The sequence below is a fragment of the Euleptes europaea genome, chromosome 3 (assembly GCF_029931775.1).
Source record: "Euleptes europaea isolate rEulEur1 chromosome 3, rEulEur1.hap1, whole genome shotgun sequence".
In the NCBI taxonomy this organism is placed as follows: domain Eukaryota; kingdom Metazoa; phylum Chordata; class Lepidosauria; order Squamata; family Sphaerodactylidae; genus Euleptes; species Euleptes europaea.
Window position 1 is genome coordinate 89,997,674 of NC_079314.1, and position 22,942 is coordinate 90,020,615.

Here is a 22,942-nt window from a genome sequence, read left to right on the forward strand (position 1 = left end):
TCCTTTCTCCCACTGTTTGCTTTGCAGAAGCAGTGGTCCCATGCGTGAGTGGGGTGTTCACATATTGCTTTCATTCTCTCGTGTCTCTGAGGTATAGTACAAAAGTCTTTGCTTTCCAAACGCACGCACGCACACACACGCACACTGACATACATATTTATACTTTGCGTTGTTTGCTTGTTTCCTTTTCCACAGTCCTCCCGTGTGGAACTGCTGTCAGGAAACGGTAGCCAAAAACACGCTCTCTCTTGTTCAGATTTTGCTCTTCCTCCCTGCCCCCAGGGAACCTCATCTGTTCCTCTTGCTGACTCCATTTCCCAGCTCCAACTCAGGAGGAACCGGGGAGCTGTGATCCACAGTCCCAAGTCGGTCTGAGCCCAGGGCTGGCACCTCCCCCTCCCCCGGAGAAGGGCTGTTCTTGCAGAAGTCCGTCACCCACGAAGGCATGGATAGAAACCCCCTTGGGTCAACCGAGTAGAACTGCTTGGCTTCAGTTGCTGCCGAACCCCGGGAAGAAGGGTTGGCGTGAAGACTGCTGGTGCTGTTGCACTTCTTTACAAGTGCCAGACCTTGGGGCGGAGGGGGCGGTGAGAAGAGGGAAGTCAGAGAGAGACTGCTGAGGGTCTCCGAGTGCTCGTTGTTGTTGCCGCCCCCCCTCAAGCTGTTCCCGGCCCCCTCCTCATCAGAAGGGTCCATGGAGTCATGGTACGTGCAACCGGGGCTGGTGCTCCCGCCACTGCTGTGGCTCCGTTGGTGCCGCCTGATGTTCCGGAGAGTGAAAATCCCTCGGCCCCTCAAGCTCTGCCTTCGAGAGGCGGGGGAAAGCGGGGCCACCAGAGCTCTTTGGGTGGCGGCGGCTGGCACTGGGCACAGCGCTACTGGGAGGTCCAGCGTGCACTGGGGCGAGTCGCTGAGGTTTAAGCTGTCCTCCAGCGTGGCCTGCAAGCTGCCCTCCGAGCTGTTGCTCCTGCTGTCATCCAGGGAGGTGTCGCTCTCAGTGGTCTGCAGGGCCGAGAGGCAACCAGAGAAGCAAAAAAAAAAAAAACCCAAAAACAAACAAAAACAAAACAGTCGATTTCTCAGTTCTTATAATACTGGGTGAGGGGAATGGGGAAACTACAACACAATGGGGTATTCTTCACGGAGATTTGCTGCTGTTTCGATGCTGATTTGTGTCGGAGGCAAATTTTGGTTATTCACTCCAGATCCGTGTTTTCCCCCACTGAGCAAAATAAGCCAGGTTAAAAGAGAGGCAATCCAAACCACTTCTGAGCCGTACTTTCCAGTAGAAGAGCATTTTGTTGCTCGGATGCCCATGAAAAAATGTTTGCTTCGCTCCCCGGGACGTCTCCTTTCTCCTCCCCCAAGAACAGTGATTGGCTGGGGGAGTTGCCACTCTAACAGCATCGCACTGGCAGGAGGGAGACCCAGAGCAGACTGGCAGCCTCTCTTCAGAAGGGTGATGGGGGTTTTGGCTTGGATTTGCCGCTCTCAGGATACCCCCCCCCCAACACACACACACACACAGGATCGCACCAGCTGGAGGGAGACCCAGAGCAGACTGGCTGCCTATCTTCAGAAGGGTGATGGGAGTTTTCGCTTGGATTTGCCGCTCTCAGGATGCCCCCCCCCAACACACACACACACACAGGATTGCACCAGCTGGAGGGAGACCCAGAGCAGACTGGCTGCCTATCTTCAGAAGGGTGATGGGAGTTTTCGCTTGGATTTGCCGCTCTCAGGATACCCCCCCCCCAACACACACACACACACAGGATCGCACCAGCTGGAGGGAGACCCAGAGCAGACTGGCTGCCTATCTTCAGAAGGGTGATGGGAGTTTTGGCTTGGATGTGCTGCTCTCAGGATGCCCCCCCCCAAAAACACACACACACACAGGATCATGGGAAGAGTGGGCGGGATTAGGCGGATTTGGAGCGGTGAGTCATGAGCGGCAGCAGACGTAAGCAGCGCAGAGAAGTGCGCTGTTTCTCCCGTGAAAAACTGAAAATGCCTCGGGATGGGGGGAGAATCTGCGCTGCCATGAAAAAGCTATTTAAATCGGTTTATTGTTTGCCGATTCGAAACCGAAGCAAAATCCACCGTGAATAATACCCCAGTGTGAAGCAGTGACACAAGGAAGTGACGGTAATTATGGGACAAGTTAGACATAATGGTGTCCTCATGGCTGCCATTTTAAAGTAAATTATAAATGCCGTGGGGGCCTGTTCCTGATTGGGCCCTCAGAATAGAACACTTGTCGTCCCCCCCCCCCGCTGTTTCCCCTCCATCATGCCCTTTCAAGTGCCGAAACAGCAGCAGGGGAGGGTGGTCGTTTCAGCAGCCATGAGGACAATGTTAAGACCAAGGCCTAAAAGACCCATGCCCAAATTAAGAATAAGAGTTGAAAGTTTAAGCATAGCTGCAAGATGCTGTGTGTAGCGTTCATGGCTCTGGCAGGGAATGATTAAGATAAGAACATCTGGAGTTTCACAGAAAGTGCTGACAATCACAACATGGTCCAGTCGACCTTGTGAAGAAGTGAACTCTGGTTACCTAATGACGTAGAAACTGCCAAAACACACCTCTTGTAAGAAAGTGGTCCACCTCTAAGGATGGAGACGCAGTGGGAGTTTAGTTATATAACCCAGTAAGCTTGACTCATGCTCAAGGACTTGTGATCAAGTGTGCCAATTAGGAGTCAAGAATCAGTAAAATTCCAAATATGTATAACGGGAGGAAATGGGATGCCTTAGATTGTGAGCGGTTTAGAACAACAGGCTTTTGGATGCTTGGCCACCTATTTGTGATCACAAATAAAATATTTTCCTTTCACCCCCTTGGGGTGGTTATTGGCTCAGATGGCACCAGAGCCCGACCCTGTGTTTATGGTAACAACGTCATGCTTATTTGGTCCTGATTGGTAGAACATCTGCTCTGCAGGCAAGGCCCCAGGTTCAAACCCTAGCATCAATTTAGAATGCTCAGGTAGAAGGTGAAAGACCTCTACCTGAGACCCTAGAGAACTGCTGTCCAGGCAGGGTAGACAGAGTACTGACCTTGATAAATCAATGGCCTGACTCAGTATGAGGTGGCTTCATGTATATTAAAGCTGCTCACTGTTGGGTGGGCCCAACTTCCCACTCATCTCCTGGCAACAGCAACTAAGAGGGTGTACACGGCAGATAAACAGACACTACTCCCATCCTCAGCCACCAATCAGCTAAAATCAGTAGTGTGAACACCATCACATTGGCCAAAACCATTCATTTGCCCCTTTAAAAATATAAAGGCTGCCTTGCTGGATCTGACTGAGTTCCATCTCCAACGGTGGCCAGCAGAGCATACCCACCCACCCATTATTCCACCATTTGATACTTTAGATGTATTCTGCTTCTGAACATGGAGAGTGACATTCTTGGTTGCTGTTATTATTGTTAGCTCTTTCCTTCATGAAGTTCTCCTATGCTTTTCAAAACCAACCTAAGTTAGTGGCCATCATCACACCTTGGGATAATGAACTAAAAGCGCAATCCTATTGGAGTTACTCCAGTCTAAGCCCACTGAAATGAACTGCTCTATGGGGCTGTGCCACCCATTTTTTGTTGGCGTTAACACAGGCAAAAAAGGGCATTCCTGGGGCAAAAGGGTTTAGGGAGCTGACTAAAGTTAGCCCTGCCCCCAGGAATGCCCCCTTTGCCTCGTGCTGCTGCACCACTCCCCGGCACCGGCATAAGTGGTCCAATGCCCATGTAAGTGCCCATGTAGATGGCACAAGTTGCACTTATGCCGGCGCAGGGGTCACGCTGCCTCCCAAGGCTTTTCAGTCCCTCCTTTAGGATTGGACTTTTAATAGATTGAACAGACAAAAGGCCTTCACAAAAGACATGTGGAATTCATTGCACATGATGTGGTGATGTCCTGTGGCTTAGATGTATTTAAAAGGACAGATTTATGGGGGGTATGTCTACCATTTGCTATTAGCCAAGATAGCCAAATAAGGCAGCACAAAACAACAGCCACTGAGGTGTCTGGCTGCAGGGGCAGGCAGTGCCTCTGATGACACACAAGTATCCTGTGGGGCATGAAAGTGATGAACACAGCAGCAAGGTACAATTGGATGGTACCTGCATGATACTTCCTCCACAAACGTGGAAACAATTTCAGGAGAGTACAAAAATCAGTGCATCACAGAGCATCTTTTTCGTACCACAAAGCATTTTGGCTCATGTCCACCTGAGGGTAAAACTTCCAACTATAGATAGAAACTTGGGTAGGAATAGGAAATCTTACCTGGTGGATAAGTGAGCAGTTCACACTTGAAGATTGCAGTGTTACCCAGGAAGCCTGCAGAGAGATTTTAGGGAGATTCTCTGGGCAGGAAGCTTTCTCCTGAGCTGGTCGATTGGCAGAGACAACTGGATGGTAAAACTCCGCTGGAACTGGTAACAGAGGATTGCATGGATCTAGAGAGAAGGGGGTGGAAGGACCTGGCATTGTTAGGGGAGGAAGAAATCATCACAGAAGAACAAAGGGTCAGTAGTCCAGCTTTCAGATCCAAGGTCAGAGTCCTACAGGGGGCTGATTCATATGTTAATTCCTTAATGAGTGAACACAGGTAATCAGACTCCATTGTGCTTGTGATCAAGCTTGCCATTGCTCCTTCCCCCTGATGGCAACACAGGAAAATACAGCTGGAGAGCCCTTGGAACCACTCACTTCTCCTATTTTGCATTCCCACAAGGACAGACCCTCCCCCAATGTTGTCTGTTCACCAGGAGCAGATAGCATTATGGCAGGAGTGTCAGACATACGGCCCAGGGGGCCAGATCCACCCCCTTGAGAGCTCTTATCCCAGGGGTCTGCAAACTGCGGCTCCCGAGCCGCATGCGGCTCTTTGGCCCGTTGAGCGCGGCTCTCCGAACTTGGTTCGGAGCCCCTGCTCTCGCGCCAGCTCGGGCTGTGGAGCCGGCGCGCCTGAGAGAGAGAGAGAGCAAGCGCGAGAGAGCAGGCGAGCGGGTGCGCTGTCTCTCTCTCCCCCCCCCCCCGCTATGGAGAATGGCCAGGTCCCCCTTTCCCTTGCCCTCAATGGTTGGGAGGCTAAAGCCTCCCCTCCCCTCTAGCAGTGCGATTGCTGGGTGGGCGGCTCGGCAGTTCCTGCCCCCCCCCCGCCCACCTATCAGCTGTTGGGCGGGGCGGGCTTCCTTTGGTAGACCTAGCCTCCGGCTGAGTCCCATTGGGAGGCCATGTCTACCCACTGGCTTTCTTGGCGGTAGACCTGGACTCCGAGGAGGGGGAAAAAAGTCCCCCTTCAGAGGCCATGTCTACCAATTGGCTTCTATGGGCCTCCGGAGGCCAGGTCTACTGCCAAGAAAGCCAATGGGTAGACCTGGCTTCCCAATGGGACTCAGCCGGAGGCCAGGTCTACGAATAGGCTTTTATGGCGGTAGACCAGGCCTCCAGACGAGGACTCCAGACGGGGAGGGGGAAATGGCAGGGACTTACAATTTAATTTTTATCAATAAATAAGATCACTATTAAGTATGATATCAAGTTTTATTCAGTGTACCTATAGTTTAATTAAGACTTAAAACTTTAATTAAAGTTTATTAAGTTAATAAACAGTGTACCTACCTATATAGGTTTAAGAAATTAGGCTCTCAAAAGAAATCTCAATCATTGTACTGTTGATATTTGGCTTTTTTGACTAATGAGTTTGCTGACCCCTGTCTTATCCTATCTGGCCCATGAGCCAGCCAAGACAACCACCACCCCTGCTCTTGATCTGGGCTGTTGAGCTTGCTACGGGCTCACCAGCCAAGGCCGCCCCCCCTGCTCCCGATCTGAGCTGGCGAGGCATGGCCCGACCAAGTGACATTTATGTCAAATCTAGCCCTCGTAACAAATGAGTTCAACACCCCTTCTTTATGAGTGGGCAAAACCTTACTGCTCCAGCTGTGCTTCTTGTTCTATCTGATTATGAATCTTTACTGAGTAGTCAGCAGAAGAGAAGACTCTTTCTTTGTCTACTGAGGGAAGATCAACCAATGCTGGAGAGAAGACAGCTGGTAACATGTGAATCAGCCCTTTAATTAACAGACAACCTGTCCTCCAGCAAATCAACATGAAGGATGGTAGCAACAGTCCACGGTTGACCTTTATTTATTGTGTGGCATTATTCTGAGGGCTTTCTAACCTCGGAAGAGGGAGAAGGTCTAAGGAAATAGTAATCCCTGTCCTGTCATGTACCACTTTGGGTGACATTGTGCCATTCACTATATGCTACCCTAACCTACTTCATAGGGCTGTTGGGATGATAAAACAGCAGTGGGGGACCATGTTACGCTGACCTGAGCTCCTTGGAATACATGAATAAATATTACAATGGCTAGGGAGTTGAATTTGCATACTAGTTATGACCACAACAAATCTTGGGTAGAACCATTTTGAATCCTAAAAGCATTGAAGAAATGCTGGAGAATCAATGAAAATTAACTATGCAGAAATGATATTCTGTGTTGCCGACAGCATATTCTACACTGAGATTTGCTAAGGCAACTCTGCTTTCAGGGCCACATCTTATAACACATTTGCTCCTTGGCTACAGCTACCCCAAGTACAAAACACACATTTATTGTGACTATTATGAAAGCTGCACGCCATTTTGCCTTTTGAAATACAATGAGGTAAAAGGACTGGGAAAAGCAGCCATTTGTATACAACAATTGGTGCAATGTGCTTGTATTTGTCTCCAGTTATATGTAGCCAAGGATCATTAAAATACAAAACAACTAGGTAGCTCTGCGTTGTACCGGTATAGTCCAGGAGAACAGTAGGGTGATGCCTACCTTGGGTGCTCTCATTCTTCAGCCAAGACTGGACTGGACTGAAAGGTGTTTCTTCCATTTCACATAAATAACTTTCTGGAGCTGGAGAAGCTTCTGAATTTGCCAAAGGGAGGAGACATTCCTCCAAATCTCCCATCCCCAGGGAGCTGGGACTGTCCAGGCCATCCTAGTTACAGTAAAGACGATGCCTTATGAAATTTTGAATGCATGCATAAAGAAGCGAACAAAAAGGAATAAAACCAGAGTCTACCCAGTCTTTGAGTAATAGGCCATTTTGCAGGATTTATTTGATAGCTAAGAATTTGACTGTAGGATTTGACTGGAGCATGAGGGAAGGCCCTAGAGGTGGTGCAGTTTTTGAATTGGAGACTCAGGTTAGGATCAGAGGGCAACAAAAGGAATGATAACAACCCCCCCAATCAACCATTCCCTCACTTTAACCACTCCTTATGGAGCTGGACCCCCATAACACCTGCAGGATTCTGTCACTCTACCAAACACACACACACTGTATATTTTCAGATTTTTGCAGGGTATCTTTTCTATATCCATTTCCCTTACTCAAACACATGCACAGATGCCATTCTCACTATCTGTCTGGTTTGGGAGTGAAATTTGAGATTATGGGGGTATGGTTGCCTCTGCCTGTACATTAGAGCACCAGTGGCCTTCTGCACTCGGGCCCTTTGTTTTGCACAGCCACATAAATAAAGCCACACCCAAATTCTTCCCCTGGAATAATTACAGCAAAACAACAACAACAACAACAACAAAAGAGACAAGCTGTGCAGACAGGGCCTTCTGTTTAACGAATGAGGCCCCATTAGGTAGCATCATGAATCAAGGAGGCACTCAACCAACACCACCTAATTGTGTGTTTATGTGTTTTGTTTAATTGTATTTGTATTTTAAATGTTGTTTTTTAATGTTTGAATGTTTTAAGATTTGCCACATTAGGAACCCTGAGTTGAGTTGAAAGGCAGCATAGAAATAAATTAATAAAATCAACAATAATTAATAAAATTATTAATGTATTAATAAAATTAATAAAATATTATTAATAAAATTGATATTATTAATAATAAATTAATGAAATAATTAAAAATTGACCATGAGGGGCAAGTCACTCCTGACCTCCCCTTCTCTGCCCTGCAGGAACTTGCTCTCAGAAGAAAAGTTTAGTCTATCTTTATTCTTGGGGAGGCCTGTGATTCTATCAATGAAAGGTGGCAAGGGTCAAGCACCAGAGTATATGCATGCAAATCTCAGCATGCTTCTACCTGAGTTTCCTTAGGGCTCAGCTGATCAACGCTGTGGTTGTCTCCATCATCCCCTAGCAGGATAGAAGACTTATCAGAGTTGAGAGATAAGCCCTCCATTTCAGCCAACTGGACCTGCAGTAAGGGAAAGACACTGTCACCACAACACTCCAACACTGGTTTCAGGAAGGGTCTGAAGACAAAGAGAAATATTACGCACGAGGCTTATGGAGTCCTAACCCAATTCTGCATACAATGAAACAGCTTGTTTCTGGAACGAAACAAAAACATCCCAGTCTGGAATTTCTCATGGACCACCCCAGCTGGAAGCATTCACTTTTAATGTCTTCTTTGACAGGAAGATGGAGAGAAGATCTTCAGCCATAGAGATTTCGGCACCATGTTCCATCACTCTGGGAGTAACTGATTGTGCACTGGTGATGAAGAGACATAGAGATTCTCCAGACTGAGGATAATCTGATTTGCCCTGAAGCCAGATGGTGAAAAGATTCTTTGCCATGGAAGCTATCTACTGCCCTGCTTAAGTAGGATGATAATAGCGATGCCTTCACTTGAGCAGCAGTCATCATGCTTTATGCTATCCATACCAAAACAAGGCAGGTGATAATCTCTTGTCTTTGCCTTTCTCAATTATTCCCTCCAGGGTTCTCTGATTCTTCATTTTTCCAATTCCAGTTAGTACCAGAGCTATCCTGTCCTCTCCAGCCATTCTTTCCTCCCTTCTCCTCGGATCTTCTGTTCATTCCACTTAACAAGAACTTCTTTTTTCTTGTTTTCAAGTCTGTCCCTATATCTTCACCTCTCATTTCCCTTCCCACTGTTACACGTCCTGCCTCTGCCCCTTTGTCTTCTCCTACTTCATGCCTCAGATATTTTTCGTCTGACCCAGCCTACTTATTGCTCTTCTTCAAAATATGCCTCCTTCACTTAGTGCTTGTCTCTAGAGAACTTCCACTCATTTGTTCTGGCATTTGATCTTTTTGAGTTGTGTTCTATCGGCACTGTCTTGTCCTAGTTTGTAGGGCTCCTCAGGCAAGGCACTTGCTTTCCTGTGTTTGTGCAGTACTGTGTACACATGTGGTGTATGTAAATAGTGACAGCAGATGATATGGAGAGCTGATGGCTTTGGACAGGAAGTATAACAGAATCAGTGGCGGCGCCAAATGTTAGGACTCCTTCAGACCGATAGTTCATTTGGAATGAATGGAAGAAATGCCCGAAGTAGATTTCCAAACAGGTAATCCACCTTCGTGATGAAATCCAGCACAAGGACACAATGACTGCACTCTGCATATCACAAACACCATCACACTTCCACGGAAACTATCTACTGAACTATTCTGATTGTGAATTATGGACACAACCCAATGCATATGATGTGCACTTAAATCCCTTGAGACCAATGGGATTTCCACATGCTGGGTTGTGTCCAATGTTATTATAAAATATAGTATTTCACCAAGTACAAGCACCACCAACACACCCAACAATTAAAAAAAGGAAAAGGACAACCACAATGACACCACATCAACACACAACACAACTAATCAGTCACAATATCTATACATATACAGAAAGCACAATCATTTGTACAGCCACATCAACTATGCTCTGTCAAATATCACACTCAAACAAATAGTATATAAAATTGCCCTTAACTCTGCCAACATTAAGGATGTAGGATGAATTAATACCTACTGTAACACTACTAGATAATCTGTCCTGCCCTATAACTATTTCAAATCTCCTGTGATTTCATGTACTAGAACACTTTGTTGTACTCTTGTTTTCCAAAATAAGGCAATAGTTTAATTAAAGTCCAGGACAACAGGAAGCATCTAACAGGTCTATAAAGCGAAAAGCATTGTGCTCTAAGCTACAGTACACCAGTATTTGTTGACAGGCCATGTGACGCCAATTAAACACTTCATGCCATGAATACAAACTGCTCGTGTATATGTAAATCGCATGGAGACGGATAAGATTAGAATGTTGCCATGAAAAATGCAAAGAGGTTAGTGCTGTGAGACAATGTCTTACATTTTAACATTCCCGCTTGTGTAGACGCCACAATATTTAAATATTTTATTATTTTTAAAAAGGACAAGAAAAATGAAGTTATTGTAGAGAATATTTTTTTCTAAATATCATTTTTTCTCCAGTGTGGGACTACGGTACTTATTACTCTCAACCCAGGGCTTCTGCTGAACATAGCATGCCTGTGTTAAGTCCTGGAAGGGAGAAAGTGCGGTATGACATCTGCATAAATAAACCAATAAAATGCCATGTGTATTTCTGATATAAATGGTGGCAGGAAATATTTTAAATATTTAGGTTAATAGGTATGTTACCTATTAGAATATTTCCTGAGGATAAGTTTAGCATAACTTTTCCTGCAAGTTAAAATCCGTATTCTTTCTTCCAACAACTAAAATTAGGGCCAATTCACATGAGAAAGAATCCTCATGGATCCACATGGGTTTTGTATCAAAAGTGCACCAGGAGTTTTGTGACTCCCAGGAATGCAAGGGCAGGTATTTTAATCATGACTGTAGCATAGAGAAGGGACTTCAGTCAGCCTCCCCTGCCTGATGCCATTTTTGTCCACCAAAAGGGCTTTTGCGGGGGGTGGGGGTGGTCTCTTTGCTGTGTTTGGGATGCACAACCATCATTACATGCAAGTTTCTCAAATAGCTAGCTAGACACAAACAAGCAAGGAATGGTCAGATTGCGGTCCAAGGTGCAAGAGCGGCTAAGAAGGTTCAAGGAGTTTGGCTTCACAGCACAGGAACTGCTAGATTCCGGTTTAGCTGTTCCTGTGCTACAAAGTCCCCCTTCTCTGGCTATTTACTTGCTGCTTTCTTACACACAAATTGCAGTTTGGAAAGAAGTCAGTTGATTTCAATCTGTTCAATTATTCTGATTCCATTTTCAGCTGGAGTTCCCAGAGCAACAGAAAACGCAGTCCAAATTCTCTGGGATCAGAATCAAGCTACTTTCAGTGGGCCAAAGAACCTAATGGATGTAGCTTTTTAATCAGAAGTCACCCTAATGCACCTGATGGATTACTTCACAGCTGAAATTTAAACAGCTTCAAGAATTTTGCTGAGTTTGAATCACTGCTTTAGCTATCTGCATGAGTGAGTCTTAGGTAGGAGAGATCTTGTGACCATGGGTTGGCTCACTGCAGGAGTAGCTAATGCTGTTTTGGTGAGATGATTAATCAGAATGATGGATGACACATATATGCATGGTTTTAAATACAAATCATGTTTCTCGTATATCACTTATTCTTGACTGTCTACGATAGAACGTATTGGAACTATATTGGGATATCTGAGGACATTTTCTGCTTCTCACATCAGACTGTATCCCATTTTATTTGGTCCTAAAGATATCACTTAAGTGACTGCATGGGTTGTTTGAGCAATCAGGCCCTCCCTCCATCTGAAATACCTAGGTTATACAAGGGGAAGGAAGGGGGCATGGTGTAGCCCGATCTTGTCAGATCTCAGAAGCTAAGGAGGGTCGGTACTTGGAAGGGAGACCACCAAGGAAAGCTCTGCAGAGGAAGGCAATGGCAAACCACCTCTGCTTCTCACTTGCCTTGAAAGCCCCTTGCTGGGGTCGCCATAAGTCAGCTGTGACTTGACACCACTTTACACACACATATAGGGGATATAAGCCAAATAAAGTTAGGCATGGTTAAGGAATATTTCCTGTGTTATGCTTTCTCTGCATGGAGATAAACTCCAAGTAGAAAAATAGGTGTACATCATGACCTTTAAAATATGGTGCACATTAATTTTTTTCTCCACACATGCAATGCTTTTGTAACTACTTATTTACATCCCAATATATGTAACTCATATGGGGAAATGCTACTGCGCTATATCAAACATTACAGTACACACATGTTTACCTATGGAGAGAAAAGTCATGCAGAAATCAAACTGTGCAGAGTTAAGTATTTGATTACCATGGAGCTTATGGATGCAGAACTTTCTCCGGGGTGTGCCTATAGTGCCTATAATCTGCAGGTCCTGAATACACACACTAAAGTTCAAGAGTGTGAATTATTTCCCCTCCCATTTTCTCCAGCTCTGCTGCACTGACCATCTAATACGATTTGTTGCACCGCTGGAGCTATAATGGAAGTATATAATGTTATGTGGAGGTTAACAACTTGTAGCACACATACCAGGGGTTTGATGAATTAAAGCTCTATGATTCTTTGTGAACTTAATTATTCACAATATATTTTCACAGCTTCTTTCAATTCCTATAATAATGTCCTTTTTTACACATTAAACAATTTTTTTTAAAAATCTGTTAAGTGATCAAAGACACTATTAACATTGTGAAGGACTTCCTAAATGCCTGATAAAACTATACTGCTTCTTTTAACATTTTAGAATCTAATACCCACAACTCAGAGACATAGAGCCAATCTAGTTTTCTGCTTGCACAGATGTGGCAGAACAATCTACCAATGAGAATCTTGACTCGGGAGCTTTCTAGTGAATTTCTGGGACTTTAAAAAATGTGTATAATGAAACCATGCAAATTAATTGGAGAGCAATGGCAGAGAATGATTGCGTTACCTGTGATGTTGCTGTGATGATATTCAAAAGTGACATGAACCTAGCCATTTTTACAGCAATTACCTACAACAGTCCCTAACATCTGGATTAGAAATCCAGTTTCTCCCATTTTAACCACTTGCTTTGCTTCCACTAACAGTTTTAACTATACAGAAGGCCAGAAGAGTTCACAATAAGCCATTAGTTAGCTAGACAAAGTACGATGTTAACCAACATCTCTAAAACTCATGTTTAAAATTCATTTTAAGTCAAACTAACCCCCCCTGCAAAACCCTGTGCTCCATATATACCAGCAAACCCTTAAACGCATGCTGAATGACATGCCTATCTCCCATCAGCAGAAATGGGAATTAAGTCGCAGGCCTGTGCTTAAAGCTAAGCACATGATCCCAATGCCTTGCTGTACTCTGGTAGATGAACTTCAAAAACTGTAGGATGGTATGCCATATTTCTCCCACACATCTCTCCTCAAAGTGCAAAACTAAACACTGCCATCCGTAAGAAGCCAGCAGCAGTGTGCCTCCATAAGGATTCCTCTGTAAGGATTCCCCCTTCTTCTGTATATCTCTACAGTTCTTTCTGCCATCCTTGTTGATCCAGCTGTCTTTGCATCCAGACTTCCGCCAATACAAATAAGCCTTTCCTATTGCCAAGTTCACTTCAGGAGCACACTTCAGTAAGAAAACTCAAGCCTTCTAAAATCACCTACAACCTGGAGACCATCCTGGGGAGATCTCAAGTGAGTAAAGGGTGTGCGTGTACGTTCTTGCACTCGTGGGGCGTCCCCCTCCCATATCCTCGCACGCAGGTTACCTCTTGCTTGTCATGGTTACACTTCTCGCACATGGCCGGCGAGGAGTAATGATGGAAGACGGAGCCCGATAGGTTATCGATGATCATTAACTCCCCGTCGAAGGAGTCCTTAATAATTAAAGAGACACTGTCCAGCCATAAGTTCTCCTAGGGGACAAGAAAGGGGGGAGGATGGGAGACATTATTTTAGGAACTCCATGTTTTTGTTTGTTTCAGAGTTCTTCTGTGTGTTTTGGGGCTAGCTTCTGCCACCCGCACTCATATCGATTAAACTCTGCATGTAGCAAACACATTAAAATTCAGACATTTATTAGAGGTACACAATCTTATGAAATAGGAGTAAAGGAGGCAGAATGTGGTTTTGAGAGCGTGACCGAGTAAAATGGAGGGGCTCATACGGCTAATTGACAGTGTGAAGAGAAGCTTCCTAGCCAGCTCAGGACATGTTCCTCACTCGTTCCCTGCAGGGTTCCCTATGCTTTGCTAACAGACCTCTTTACACAAGCTTTTAACCCTTCTCATTCCAGTCCTAGAGCCCTGAACTCGACCCTAGACAGTGCCTTTACTATTCCAAGTCCTGTCTCAATGTGACTCTATCAATGTACCACAGCACCTAGGTTACCGCTGAATGCATTTCAACCACCTAGCATTCAATAGACCTCTTTTCTACCACCAGTCCAAGAAACACTTAAGCTACCTTACTCATCCCCGCATCAATGTGCCACAGTCTTTCTAGCAAGCAAAAAAGTCCCACCTACCTGTGCAGGAGAGTAACACGTCATGCACAGGTGTCTTTCAGGGTCCACTCTCCCACCTCCTCCATCTTGTCCAGAGCCTGGCGAGCTAGAGCTACGTGGGCACAGCCCATGAGCCATCTCAAGCTCAATCTCAGCATCCATTTCAGCATCCTCCTGGGCTTCCTTGTTGCTGTCGTCCAAGTGCTTCATGAGGACGGCTACTACTACATTGATGAGGACAAACTGGGCGGTGAGCACAAAACTGACAAAGTAGAGTGGTGAGATGAACTGCAGGTTGCTGAGACAACTCCGGTCATCGTGGGTGCAGTCACGAAGGGTGTCCTTGAGGAGTAAGTTGTGCCAAAGAGGTATGTGTGTGTGGGAGACAAAAGAAACCCAAACAGAATTCCCCCCATAACACACACATACATACAAAGAGAAAGAGGAAGAAAGAAAGGGCTGAAAGAACAAATGCAACATGCCTGTCCTCCCCCACTCCCCCCAACAAAATGTACAGAGATGTGAGGAAGGACTTACAGTGCATTCCTGAGTGGAATGCCTGCGCTGGGCTTAGGAGGCAACGCAGTGGCGTTGCCCGGCTGAAACCTCCGCCCGGCACCAAAAATCCGTGCAACCCGCATAGGATTGCGTGGGAGATACGCCACCTAAAAGGTGACATATCTCTGCAAAAATAAAATGGGCCGTTCCCAAGCCATTTAGGAGGCTGCCTAACGGTTGCCACGCCCCTGGCCAGCACTTTAGCGCCCCGGGAACACCTCCAGGGTCACCGTAGCGGCCTTTGCTAGCGTCCGGACGCCAGTGGCAGCATCTGTAGACCGGTGACCAGTGCTGCACGTCGGCGCTGGGGCCACAAACGCTGGCATGCGCTGCCCGGACGCCGGCACTGTGGGCCCTTGCGCCGGCATAGGCCGGGGCCGGCTTCCAAAGGCCTTTGAGTGCGGCCGCCGGGATTGCACTGTTAGGCCCCTTAAGGCTGTCTGGACACAGAACTTCCCTCCTTCTGTACTTCACAGTGTTTCTTGCAACCACAGGAAGTTTATCAGGTTGGCTGATATTTTTCAACAAATAACAACTAATCCCTAAACAGGTCACCTCTTTATTCTTACACACACCAATGGGAAGCACTTCAACAGAAAGAGGAGGAGGAGGAAGAAGAAGAAGAAGAAGAAGAGTTGGTTTTTATATGCTGACTTTCTCTACCACTTAAGGAAGAATCACTTAAGGCTTACAATCACCTTCCCTCCCCCCACCCACAACAGACACCTTGTTAGGTAGGTGGGGCTGAGAGAGCTCTAAGAGAGCTGTGATCAGCCCAAGGTCACCCAGCTGCTTCATGTGTAGGAGTGGGGAAACCAACCCGGTTCACCAGATTAGTGTCTGCTGCTCATATAAAGGAGCGGGGACTCAAACCCAGTTCTCCAGATTAGACTCCACCGCTCTTAACCACTACACCACGTTGGTTCTATGTGCCCTTAGTCTATACTGAAGAATTCCTAGCTTACTTCTGTGTGAAGTATATTTTATAGGGTGAAGGATTTAACCCAGAATAATTTTAAAAAGCATTAGAGTTTAATGTAAAACAGGAAGGGGGCTACTCCTCCATAGGGCTCATCTGTGGGCAGTATATGGGCCAAAGTGACCACATAAAATGTGGACCTTCAATGAGAAAGGCAGCTGTCTAAGTGGATGCGATCCTATCTGGGAGCTTATGGGAGTCCACAATATCTTTCAAAGGGTCTGATCATGTCTAATATGCTATGCTTTGTTTCAGATTACCATAATCCTAGTCCTATCACATAGCTCTTAGACATCTAATCCTACTGAGTTTTAGTGAGAAAGGTGGGCTATAAATATAGTAAATAAATACCTAAATATGGGACAAAGCAGTACATTTTTTTTTAAATTTTAGCAATTCATAAAATCTGTTTGTATTGCTACAGAAAATTGTACAAAATTTCTATTGTTCAATAGGGTAAGAAGAATATCACATTAACCTGTGCCAGGAGCTTCCAAATTATTTTCCTTTCCTTTCACCAGCTCCTGCTTTGGAATTTCAAATCTCATACAAACTCTGATAATTCACTACAGGCCTTGAAGAGAACTCTACCTGCCAAGATCTGATGAGGTCCTTCCATCATCAAATTGTCACCTTTTTGCCATAACCACATATCTGCAGGCAAAGATCATGTTTGCAGTGTTCCCCTATCTCTACCCTCTTCTACCACTTCCCTTCTCCATGACTATCAGATGACCTTTTGTAGAAATCCTCAGTATAAATGGCCTGTGCTTGCTATCCAGGTGGATATTTCAAATCTCACTAGCTCTTCCTGAATGCACACACCCTCTCTCTTAGGCACATATGCATATATGTGAATGTATTTACACACATACACACACATTGCCAGTGTGCTGATCCATTTCTGGACACAGTTTTTTTGGGGCAAGAGACATGTACCATCAGTGGTATAAGTTACCTTCATAATTCCATTCCAGTTGTCACCAGTGGAGACCTGGAAAAGCGTGAGGAAGGCCATCCCGAAGTTCTCAAAGGTAGCATGGCGACTCATGCCCTCACAGGGGTGCTCATCATTGCATACTGGAAAGAAGGGATTTATAGAGGTGAGTAAGCAGACAAATAGTTATATTGCAGGGAACAATAAGAGCTGATAAGGTAGCTCTTTATGACATTTCTTCTCTTGGAACCCTGACTTTTGTGCTTCAGCCTACATTAGTTTCTGTGTACTATGATTAGCCAACATGCTGGGATGGATGAAATGGCCAGGATGAAAAATCATTCCTGCAATACAAAAATGATAACTACTTTCCAGAGGTCTATCTCATTATTGGGTTTTTTTTTTGGAAAGCCTAAAGAGATTGGCTTGTGGATTCTACAAAACTCTGTGTTTGCTTTGCCTATTAAAATTAATGGACAATTAGCTGGTACAAAGCTGCAGAGTCAGGTGTTAGAGCCAGCAAGATTGACAAAATAAGCAACTGAAATACTAATCCACTCAGAGACAACAGATTCTTAGCTACAATTTTACTGGGGTATTCATATTATCCCCATGATACTAAAACCACACACTATTGTATTCTTTAAAGCAGCAGTTCCAAAATGCATGGTCACACCCATTGGATACATTACTACATTGGTGTACACATACACTATATAGTTTCTGAGAACATGAGTGGAATCCCTGCACAGGGAACCATCTGAAATTTATTGTGTAGAAATCATATTGACAAGTATAATTAAAGAATTTGTACGAGCTCTTTTACAATTATGTCTACAAGAGTAGCTGTAAGCAGAATCCACAGTGGAATCATGTGAGAAGCCCAGCTTTAAATCTCTGCTCAGTGATGAAACTCACAGAGTAGCTTTGGACAAGATAGTGTCTATCAGCCTAATCAATCCCGCAGGGCTGTTATGTAGCTAACAGTGCCACCCAAAGCAGGGTGGTCCTAACTATTGACTTCAATTGACTTAGAAGGGGTTCACTCTGTTTAGGAGTGCACCGTAAACCACCATGCAGCTCTTTGGAGGAAAAAGACCATCACACTAATTTTACAAACAAATAACAACTCTGATTAAATGCAATTGGCTTTGCCAAGATCTTAAGATGACCAGCTACGAGAACAGGGACAGGTACTTCCTCACAGTTAGGAAATTTACTTTTTTGCGCTTGTTCCAAATGGTATATTTTTGGAGGTTTCCAAAAGTTAGAAGAGACCTAAGGCAAAAAGGTTCTTGTGTTTGGCTGAAGCCATGGATATTTTTCTGCACATAATGATGTCTGCTGGATGAGTTTCCTATAGCAGTACCTATGGAGATAGATCACGATGGGTAGCCATGTTAGTCTGTCTAAACTAACAAAATTTCTGCCAGGGTATGAGCTTTCATGAGTCACAGCTCATGTCTTCAGATATATCTATGGAGGTTAAAGATGCCGGTGCTGATTTCAGTTTTTTTATATTCTTGTTACAGTGGAACTAGTGATTGTGCAGTTTAACAATTCTGGTTTTGTTATCTGAAATGTATCGAACCCCCAGGGTTGTCACCACTAGTCAGGTTTGAGCCAAGTAACCCCAGCACTGCTGGCAGAGCTACTGAGGCTTGGCTGTGTTTGTTCTCCTGTCTTCAAGAGAGAAATGGACTGATCTTCATGTGAATGGGCTCATTCCTTTTTCAATAAGGCAGTCTGAGAACCTGAAAGAATTAGTGTAATTCAGAGGTCTTTAAGTAGCTAGTAAATGACTAAATGTCTCTGTGGTTCTCAGAATGCCTGGTTGTGGTAATAATACTGCAGGCTGATATTAAAGTTGAGAATATAACATTCCCGTTAAAAATGTGTAACTTTGAGATCAAGAGACAGTGACAGAAGATCAAAGATAAAATTCTAATAGCGGTTCCTCTGAGGAGCTTCAGGAGGGCTGTGTATATATAATTACAGCTATTATTATACTATCAATGTTTACTATAAATTATACTTTACAGAGTAAAAAGGGATGGAGGGAGGAAAGAGACACAGGCAAAGGAAAGAGGAAATGCATGGGAAGCCAGGAGAATGGTGGTGGCAGGGTTTGTGTCAGACTGGGGCAGTGGTTGGCAAACTCATTAGTCAAATATCAACAGAGCCAAATATCAACAGTACAACAATTGAGATTTCTGAAAGCCAAATTTCTTAAACTTAAACTTAAGCTTTGCCGCTCCGTAGATGAACATCTTCCCCCATGCGCGTCCTCCAAACTCAAAATTAAGCCCCCCTGCAGAGTTTTGAGAATTTGGATGGGGGGAAATGTGCATCTCTCTCTCTGTGTGTGTGTGTTAAGTGCCGTCAAGTCGTTCCGACTCATGGCGACCCTATGAATCAATGTCCTCCAAAGTGTCCTATCCTTAACAGCCTTGCTCAGATCTTGCAAACTGAGGGCCGTGGCTTCCTTTATAGAGTCCATCCATTCTCCAAGGACTAAACGAATCCTTCCCAAGGAAGGAGCTTTCCCAATCTGCCAGAACGGTTTTGGCACCGCATGTCAACAGCATTGAAACCCCTTTGTCCGCTCTGTGACCCTCCTTATAATTGTAGTTCCCCCCTCCTTTACGCCGCCTTCTCTTTTTGGAGCGCTTTTGCACAGCGCTGCCCTGTCTGCGCCTCGCTTTTGGTGAGTCAGCCGTTCCCCAGCTGGGATCTGCAGTGGCTCAGCCTTTTCCCTGCCTCCGCTGTCTCGCGCCACCTCCCTCCGTCTGCCTCCCAGTGTTTCGGGTCCCCTGGAGATCTTTCCCAAAGAGTACACAACAACCAGGCACGCGGGAGGCTTCCTCTTGGCGACACGACGGCGCGCAATTGGCCGGGCTCCGGCTTGCGCTTCTCAGCCGCCCTCTGATCTAGTCCAACCCCTGCACAATGCAGGGAATTCACAACTTCTCCCCCCCCACAACCCCAGTAACCCCTACTCCATGCCCATAAAATGAGGAAAAGGGGAAGTGATCTCTCCAGGCGACGGGAACAAGGCAGTTGTTCCGCACATGGAGCTGTGGTGGGTTTTGCCTTTGCCAAAAGCCTACCTCGGCAGCAGCCGGCTCCCCGCAGCTCCTCATCCTCCGGCTCCAGGGGGCTTTCTTCCCCAGCCCTTCCTCCAGCCAGCCGGCCCGGCCTGCCCGGGCCGCGACCCCACACCTCCGCCCCCTGGTGGAGGGCTGCGAGCCAGGGGGGAGCAGAGGCGAGGCGACAACCGCCCGCCCGCTCGCCGGCCGCTTGCCGCCTCCACCTGCAGGGAGGAGCCGCAGCGCACCGCCTCCTCATCCTCGAGAACTGCACTTTAGGGGCCAAAGAGCCGCATGCGGCTCGCGAGCCGCGGTTTGTCGACCACTGGACTGGGGAGATGTGGGATTAAAACCATCTCCGTAACTGAACTTGGCCCAGTCATTCTCAGCCTAAGAATTACCATGAGGAGAAAAGAACCATTTATTCCACCCTGAACTCCTTGGAGAAAGGGTAGGATAAAAATATGTTAAATAGATCTGCAAAGTAGCAAGGGAGGAATGTGAGCAAATGGAGTATTATATGCCTTGGGCGTCATCTCAGTTGGCAAAGAGGACTGCTGGGGTTTTCGTGGCAGGAATCTTGGAAAAAGCAAACTTAAAGGAAGGAAGAGAAGGAAGAGAGGTATGTTGAACCACCACACTTCTGTGGACAGAGGGGGTAGGACAAGACGTAAGACATTTGGTCCTCTGCCTGCCTGATGAAAAGGGGCTACTTGTACCTGTTCCTTCTCCTCTTGGGTTCAGGCTTCCCTTTCTAGCCAGAGAGACCCAATAACCTCCTTTCTTCCCCTGCTCTTTATCTGCAGCTTCCTAGCTATGCCTGTTTCCTTTGCCTGCCTCATGAGAAGGCCTCCCTACTCAAGGATAGGCCACTGGTCACAATAGTGTGCTCCTGTTCACAGGTAGGAGCTGAGGCCAAATTTGATAGGGTTGCCAGTCTCCTAGACTATAGAGATCAGTTCTCTTGGAGAAAATAGCTGTTTGGAAGGTGGACTCTATGGCGCTATACCCCACTGAGGTCCCTCCCCTCCCTAAATTCTGCCCCCCCCCGGTTCTACTCCCCTATTTCCAGGAATTTCCTGACCCAGAGTTGGCTAGAAACAAACTGCCTGCAATTTCTGCAACAGGGCTGGTTTTTGCTCTTGGCTCCCCCTCTGTCTCTAGGGACTTCAGAAAGGAATGAGCTCCCTCCAAATCCCCCCACAGACCACAGTACAGTACTACTATTTAACAGTCCGAATCTACTACAAACTCTCCCAGAGGACAGAGGTGGGGTCAGACTTATTTCATAGCAATTTCTCTCCTGAACACGACCCAGTATAATGTGTGAGTGGCAACTAAGGATCCTTCCCAATGCTAGAAAAGAAGTGCAGGTTGGCCAGGAGCAGCATGTGGTTTGAGGGCAGGGAAAATACATTATCTGAGCAACTGCAGCAGTAGCTAAAAGAAAGACATTTGGATTACCTGCAGCAACTGAGTAATGATTGTGTATTCCCTGCACAATACAACACTCACCTGGAAAGGTTCTTAGTGAACACTGCCCAGGATACAAAATGAAGAGTGATCACTGCCTGTTTTAACAATTCACTGAAGAAGCTGTATGAAAAAACACGAGCAACCCATCTTTGAAATAGATTAACTGTGGACGATAAGTAATGCCAGAGAAACCCTCAGTCACACTTGATTCTTGGCGAGGACAAAGACAAATTAGAAAATTCATATCCATTATTCCATCAATGTGAAACATGATATGCTATGGGAATCCTTCACTCATCCTGAATTCTGTGACTCACCTAAATACATTCTGTGTTGGAAAACTTACCAAGCTTTCCAAAGAGCTCCACTCCAAGAGCAGCATAGATGAAAAAAAGGAGCATGAAGAGTAATCCAAGGTTTCCAACCTAGAAGGAAATAATTTAGTTGTCAGAATGCAAGTAAGATCAAGCCATATCAGAGACAAGACTCACTGAGCAGAGTGCCTTATTAGGACACAGAACTGACAAACACGGGCCACTTAGGGCCAAACTAAGCATGACAGTGGGCGACCCATGAATGAGCTTGCTCAGCATTTTCAAAGGACAATAGTTGCCATGTGGGGCCAAAGTGGTGGATGAGGGGTGCTAACCCTTCTCTCCCCATTCTGTCTTTGAGGAAGGGGTAGAGCTACTTTATCAGCTTTAACAGACTGAAAATATCTCCATGCTATTAGACCTAGAAAGGAAAAGAGACAGATAAGGAGTGGGCAGCTGCCCTCCAATGTGTGGAGAGGGAAAGCAGGCATAAATATGCCCCCATCTCTTCACAAGAGTCTGTAAATACTGTGCCCACATGTGAAGAAAGTATGCACACATCTACTCTTCCTCTCCATTGTTAGAAACATTTGAAAAGCAGCATTCCCATTCATGGGGAGGAGCATATGCAAAAACACTTCCTCCATATGTAGGTACAGTACAAATGAGCCCATGGCTGAATATGTTTGTGTCTGTGCTCACTCTTTAGGTGCATTGACTGAACGCATGGAGGTGTAATGTGCTCAGGGATAGGGAAGTATTGGTTAATCCCCCTCTCTTCCCACATAATGGCTTGAGATCAGGACCTCACATGGTTACTATTGCTTTTTAAGCAATGTTGGGAAGATCAGGGCTGTCACAGTGTCTGATCTTTTTCCTACCATGAGCAAAAATTGTGATTTTTTTTAAAAAAATCCTTTGACCCATATTAGGGTCAATGTTTGTGGGAAAGTAGGCAGGTGAAGGAATTTGTGCTCCTTACTTATTATTCAGAAATCAGGAGTAGGCAGGACACATGCACAATAGTTGGCTGAATTTAGCCCTGAGCTAGTCATTCAAAAACTGAAGATGGAATCAATTGTATCCATACAATCCCAGATTGCACAATTAACATGCAAGCCTCTTTCTACTAGATTTATTTTAATCCAAGAACATGTTGAATATTTCAAAGAAAAAAAATTAACAGGGCCTTACATCTGAAAAACAAATGGAATGGGCATGTCTGTTCAGTTACTTTTGATAAATGGTGGTTTGATGGCACCCTGACCGATTGTCATGTCTGACAACTGGCATTAGCTATCCGACAT

The 22,942-nt window shown here is 45.5% G+C and overlaps 1 protein-coding gene across 1 annotated transcript in view; it reads right to left on the bottom strand.

Moving 5' to 3' along the window:
- Positions 1 to 288: 288 nt before the first annotated feature.
- The window catches only part of CACNA1I (calcium voltage-gated channel subunit alpha1 I), a 183,910-nt gene continuing 161,256 nt past the window's right edge, over positions 289 to 22,942 (bottom strand). Inside the window, exons 28-35 of the mRNA XM_056846177.1 lie at positions 21,668 to 21,746; positions 16,778 to 16,899; positions 14,304 to 14,624; positions 13,546 to 13,692; positions 8,129 to 8,242; positions 6,849 to 7,014; positions 4,294 to 4,490; positions 289 to 1,002 (exon numbers count right to left, since the gene is read on the bottom strand). Of these exons, the coding sequence (XP_056702155.1) occupies positions 289 to 1,002; positions 4,294 to 4,490; positions 6,849 to 7,014; positions 8,129 to 8,242; positions 13,546 to 13,692; positions 14,304 to 14,624; positions 16,778 to 16,899; positions 21,668 to 21,746 (1,860 nt within the window). The remainder of the gene's footprint in view (positions 1,003 to 4,293; positions 4,491 to 6,848; positions 7,015 to 8,128; positions 8,243 to 13,545; positions 13,693 to 14,303; positions 14,625 to 16,777; positions 16,900 to 21,667; positions 21,747 to 22,942) is intronic.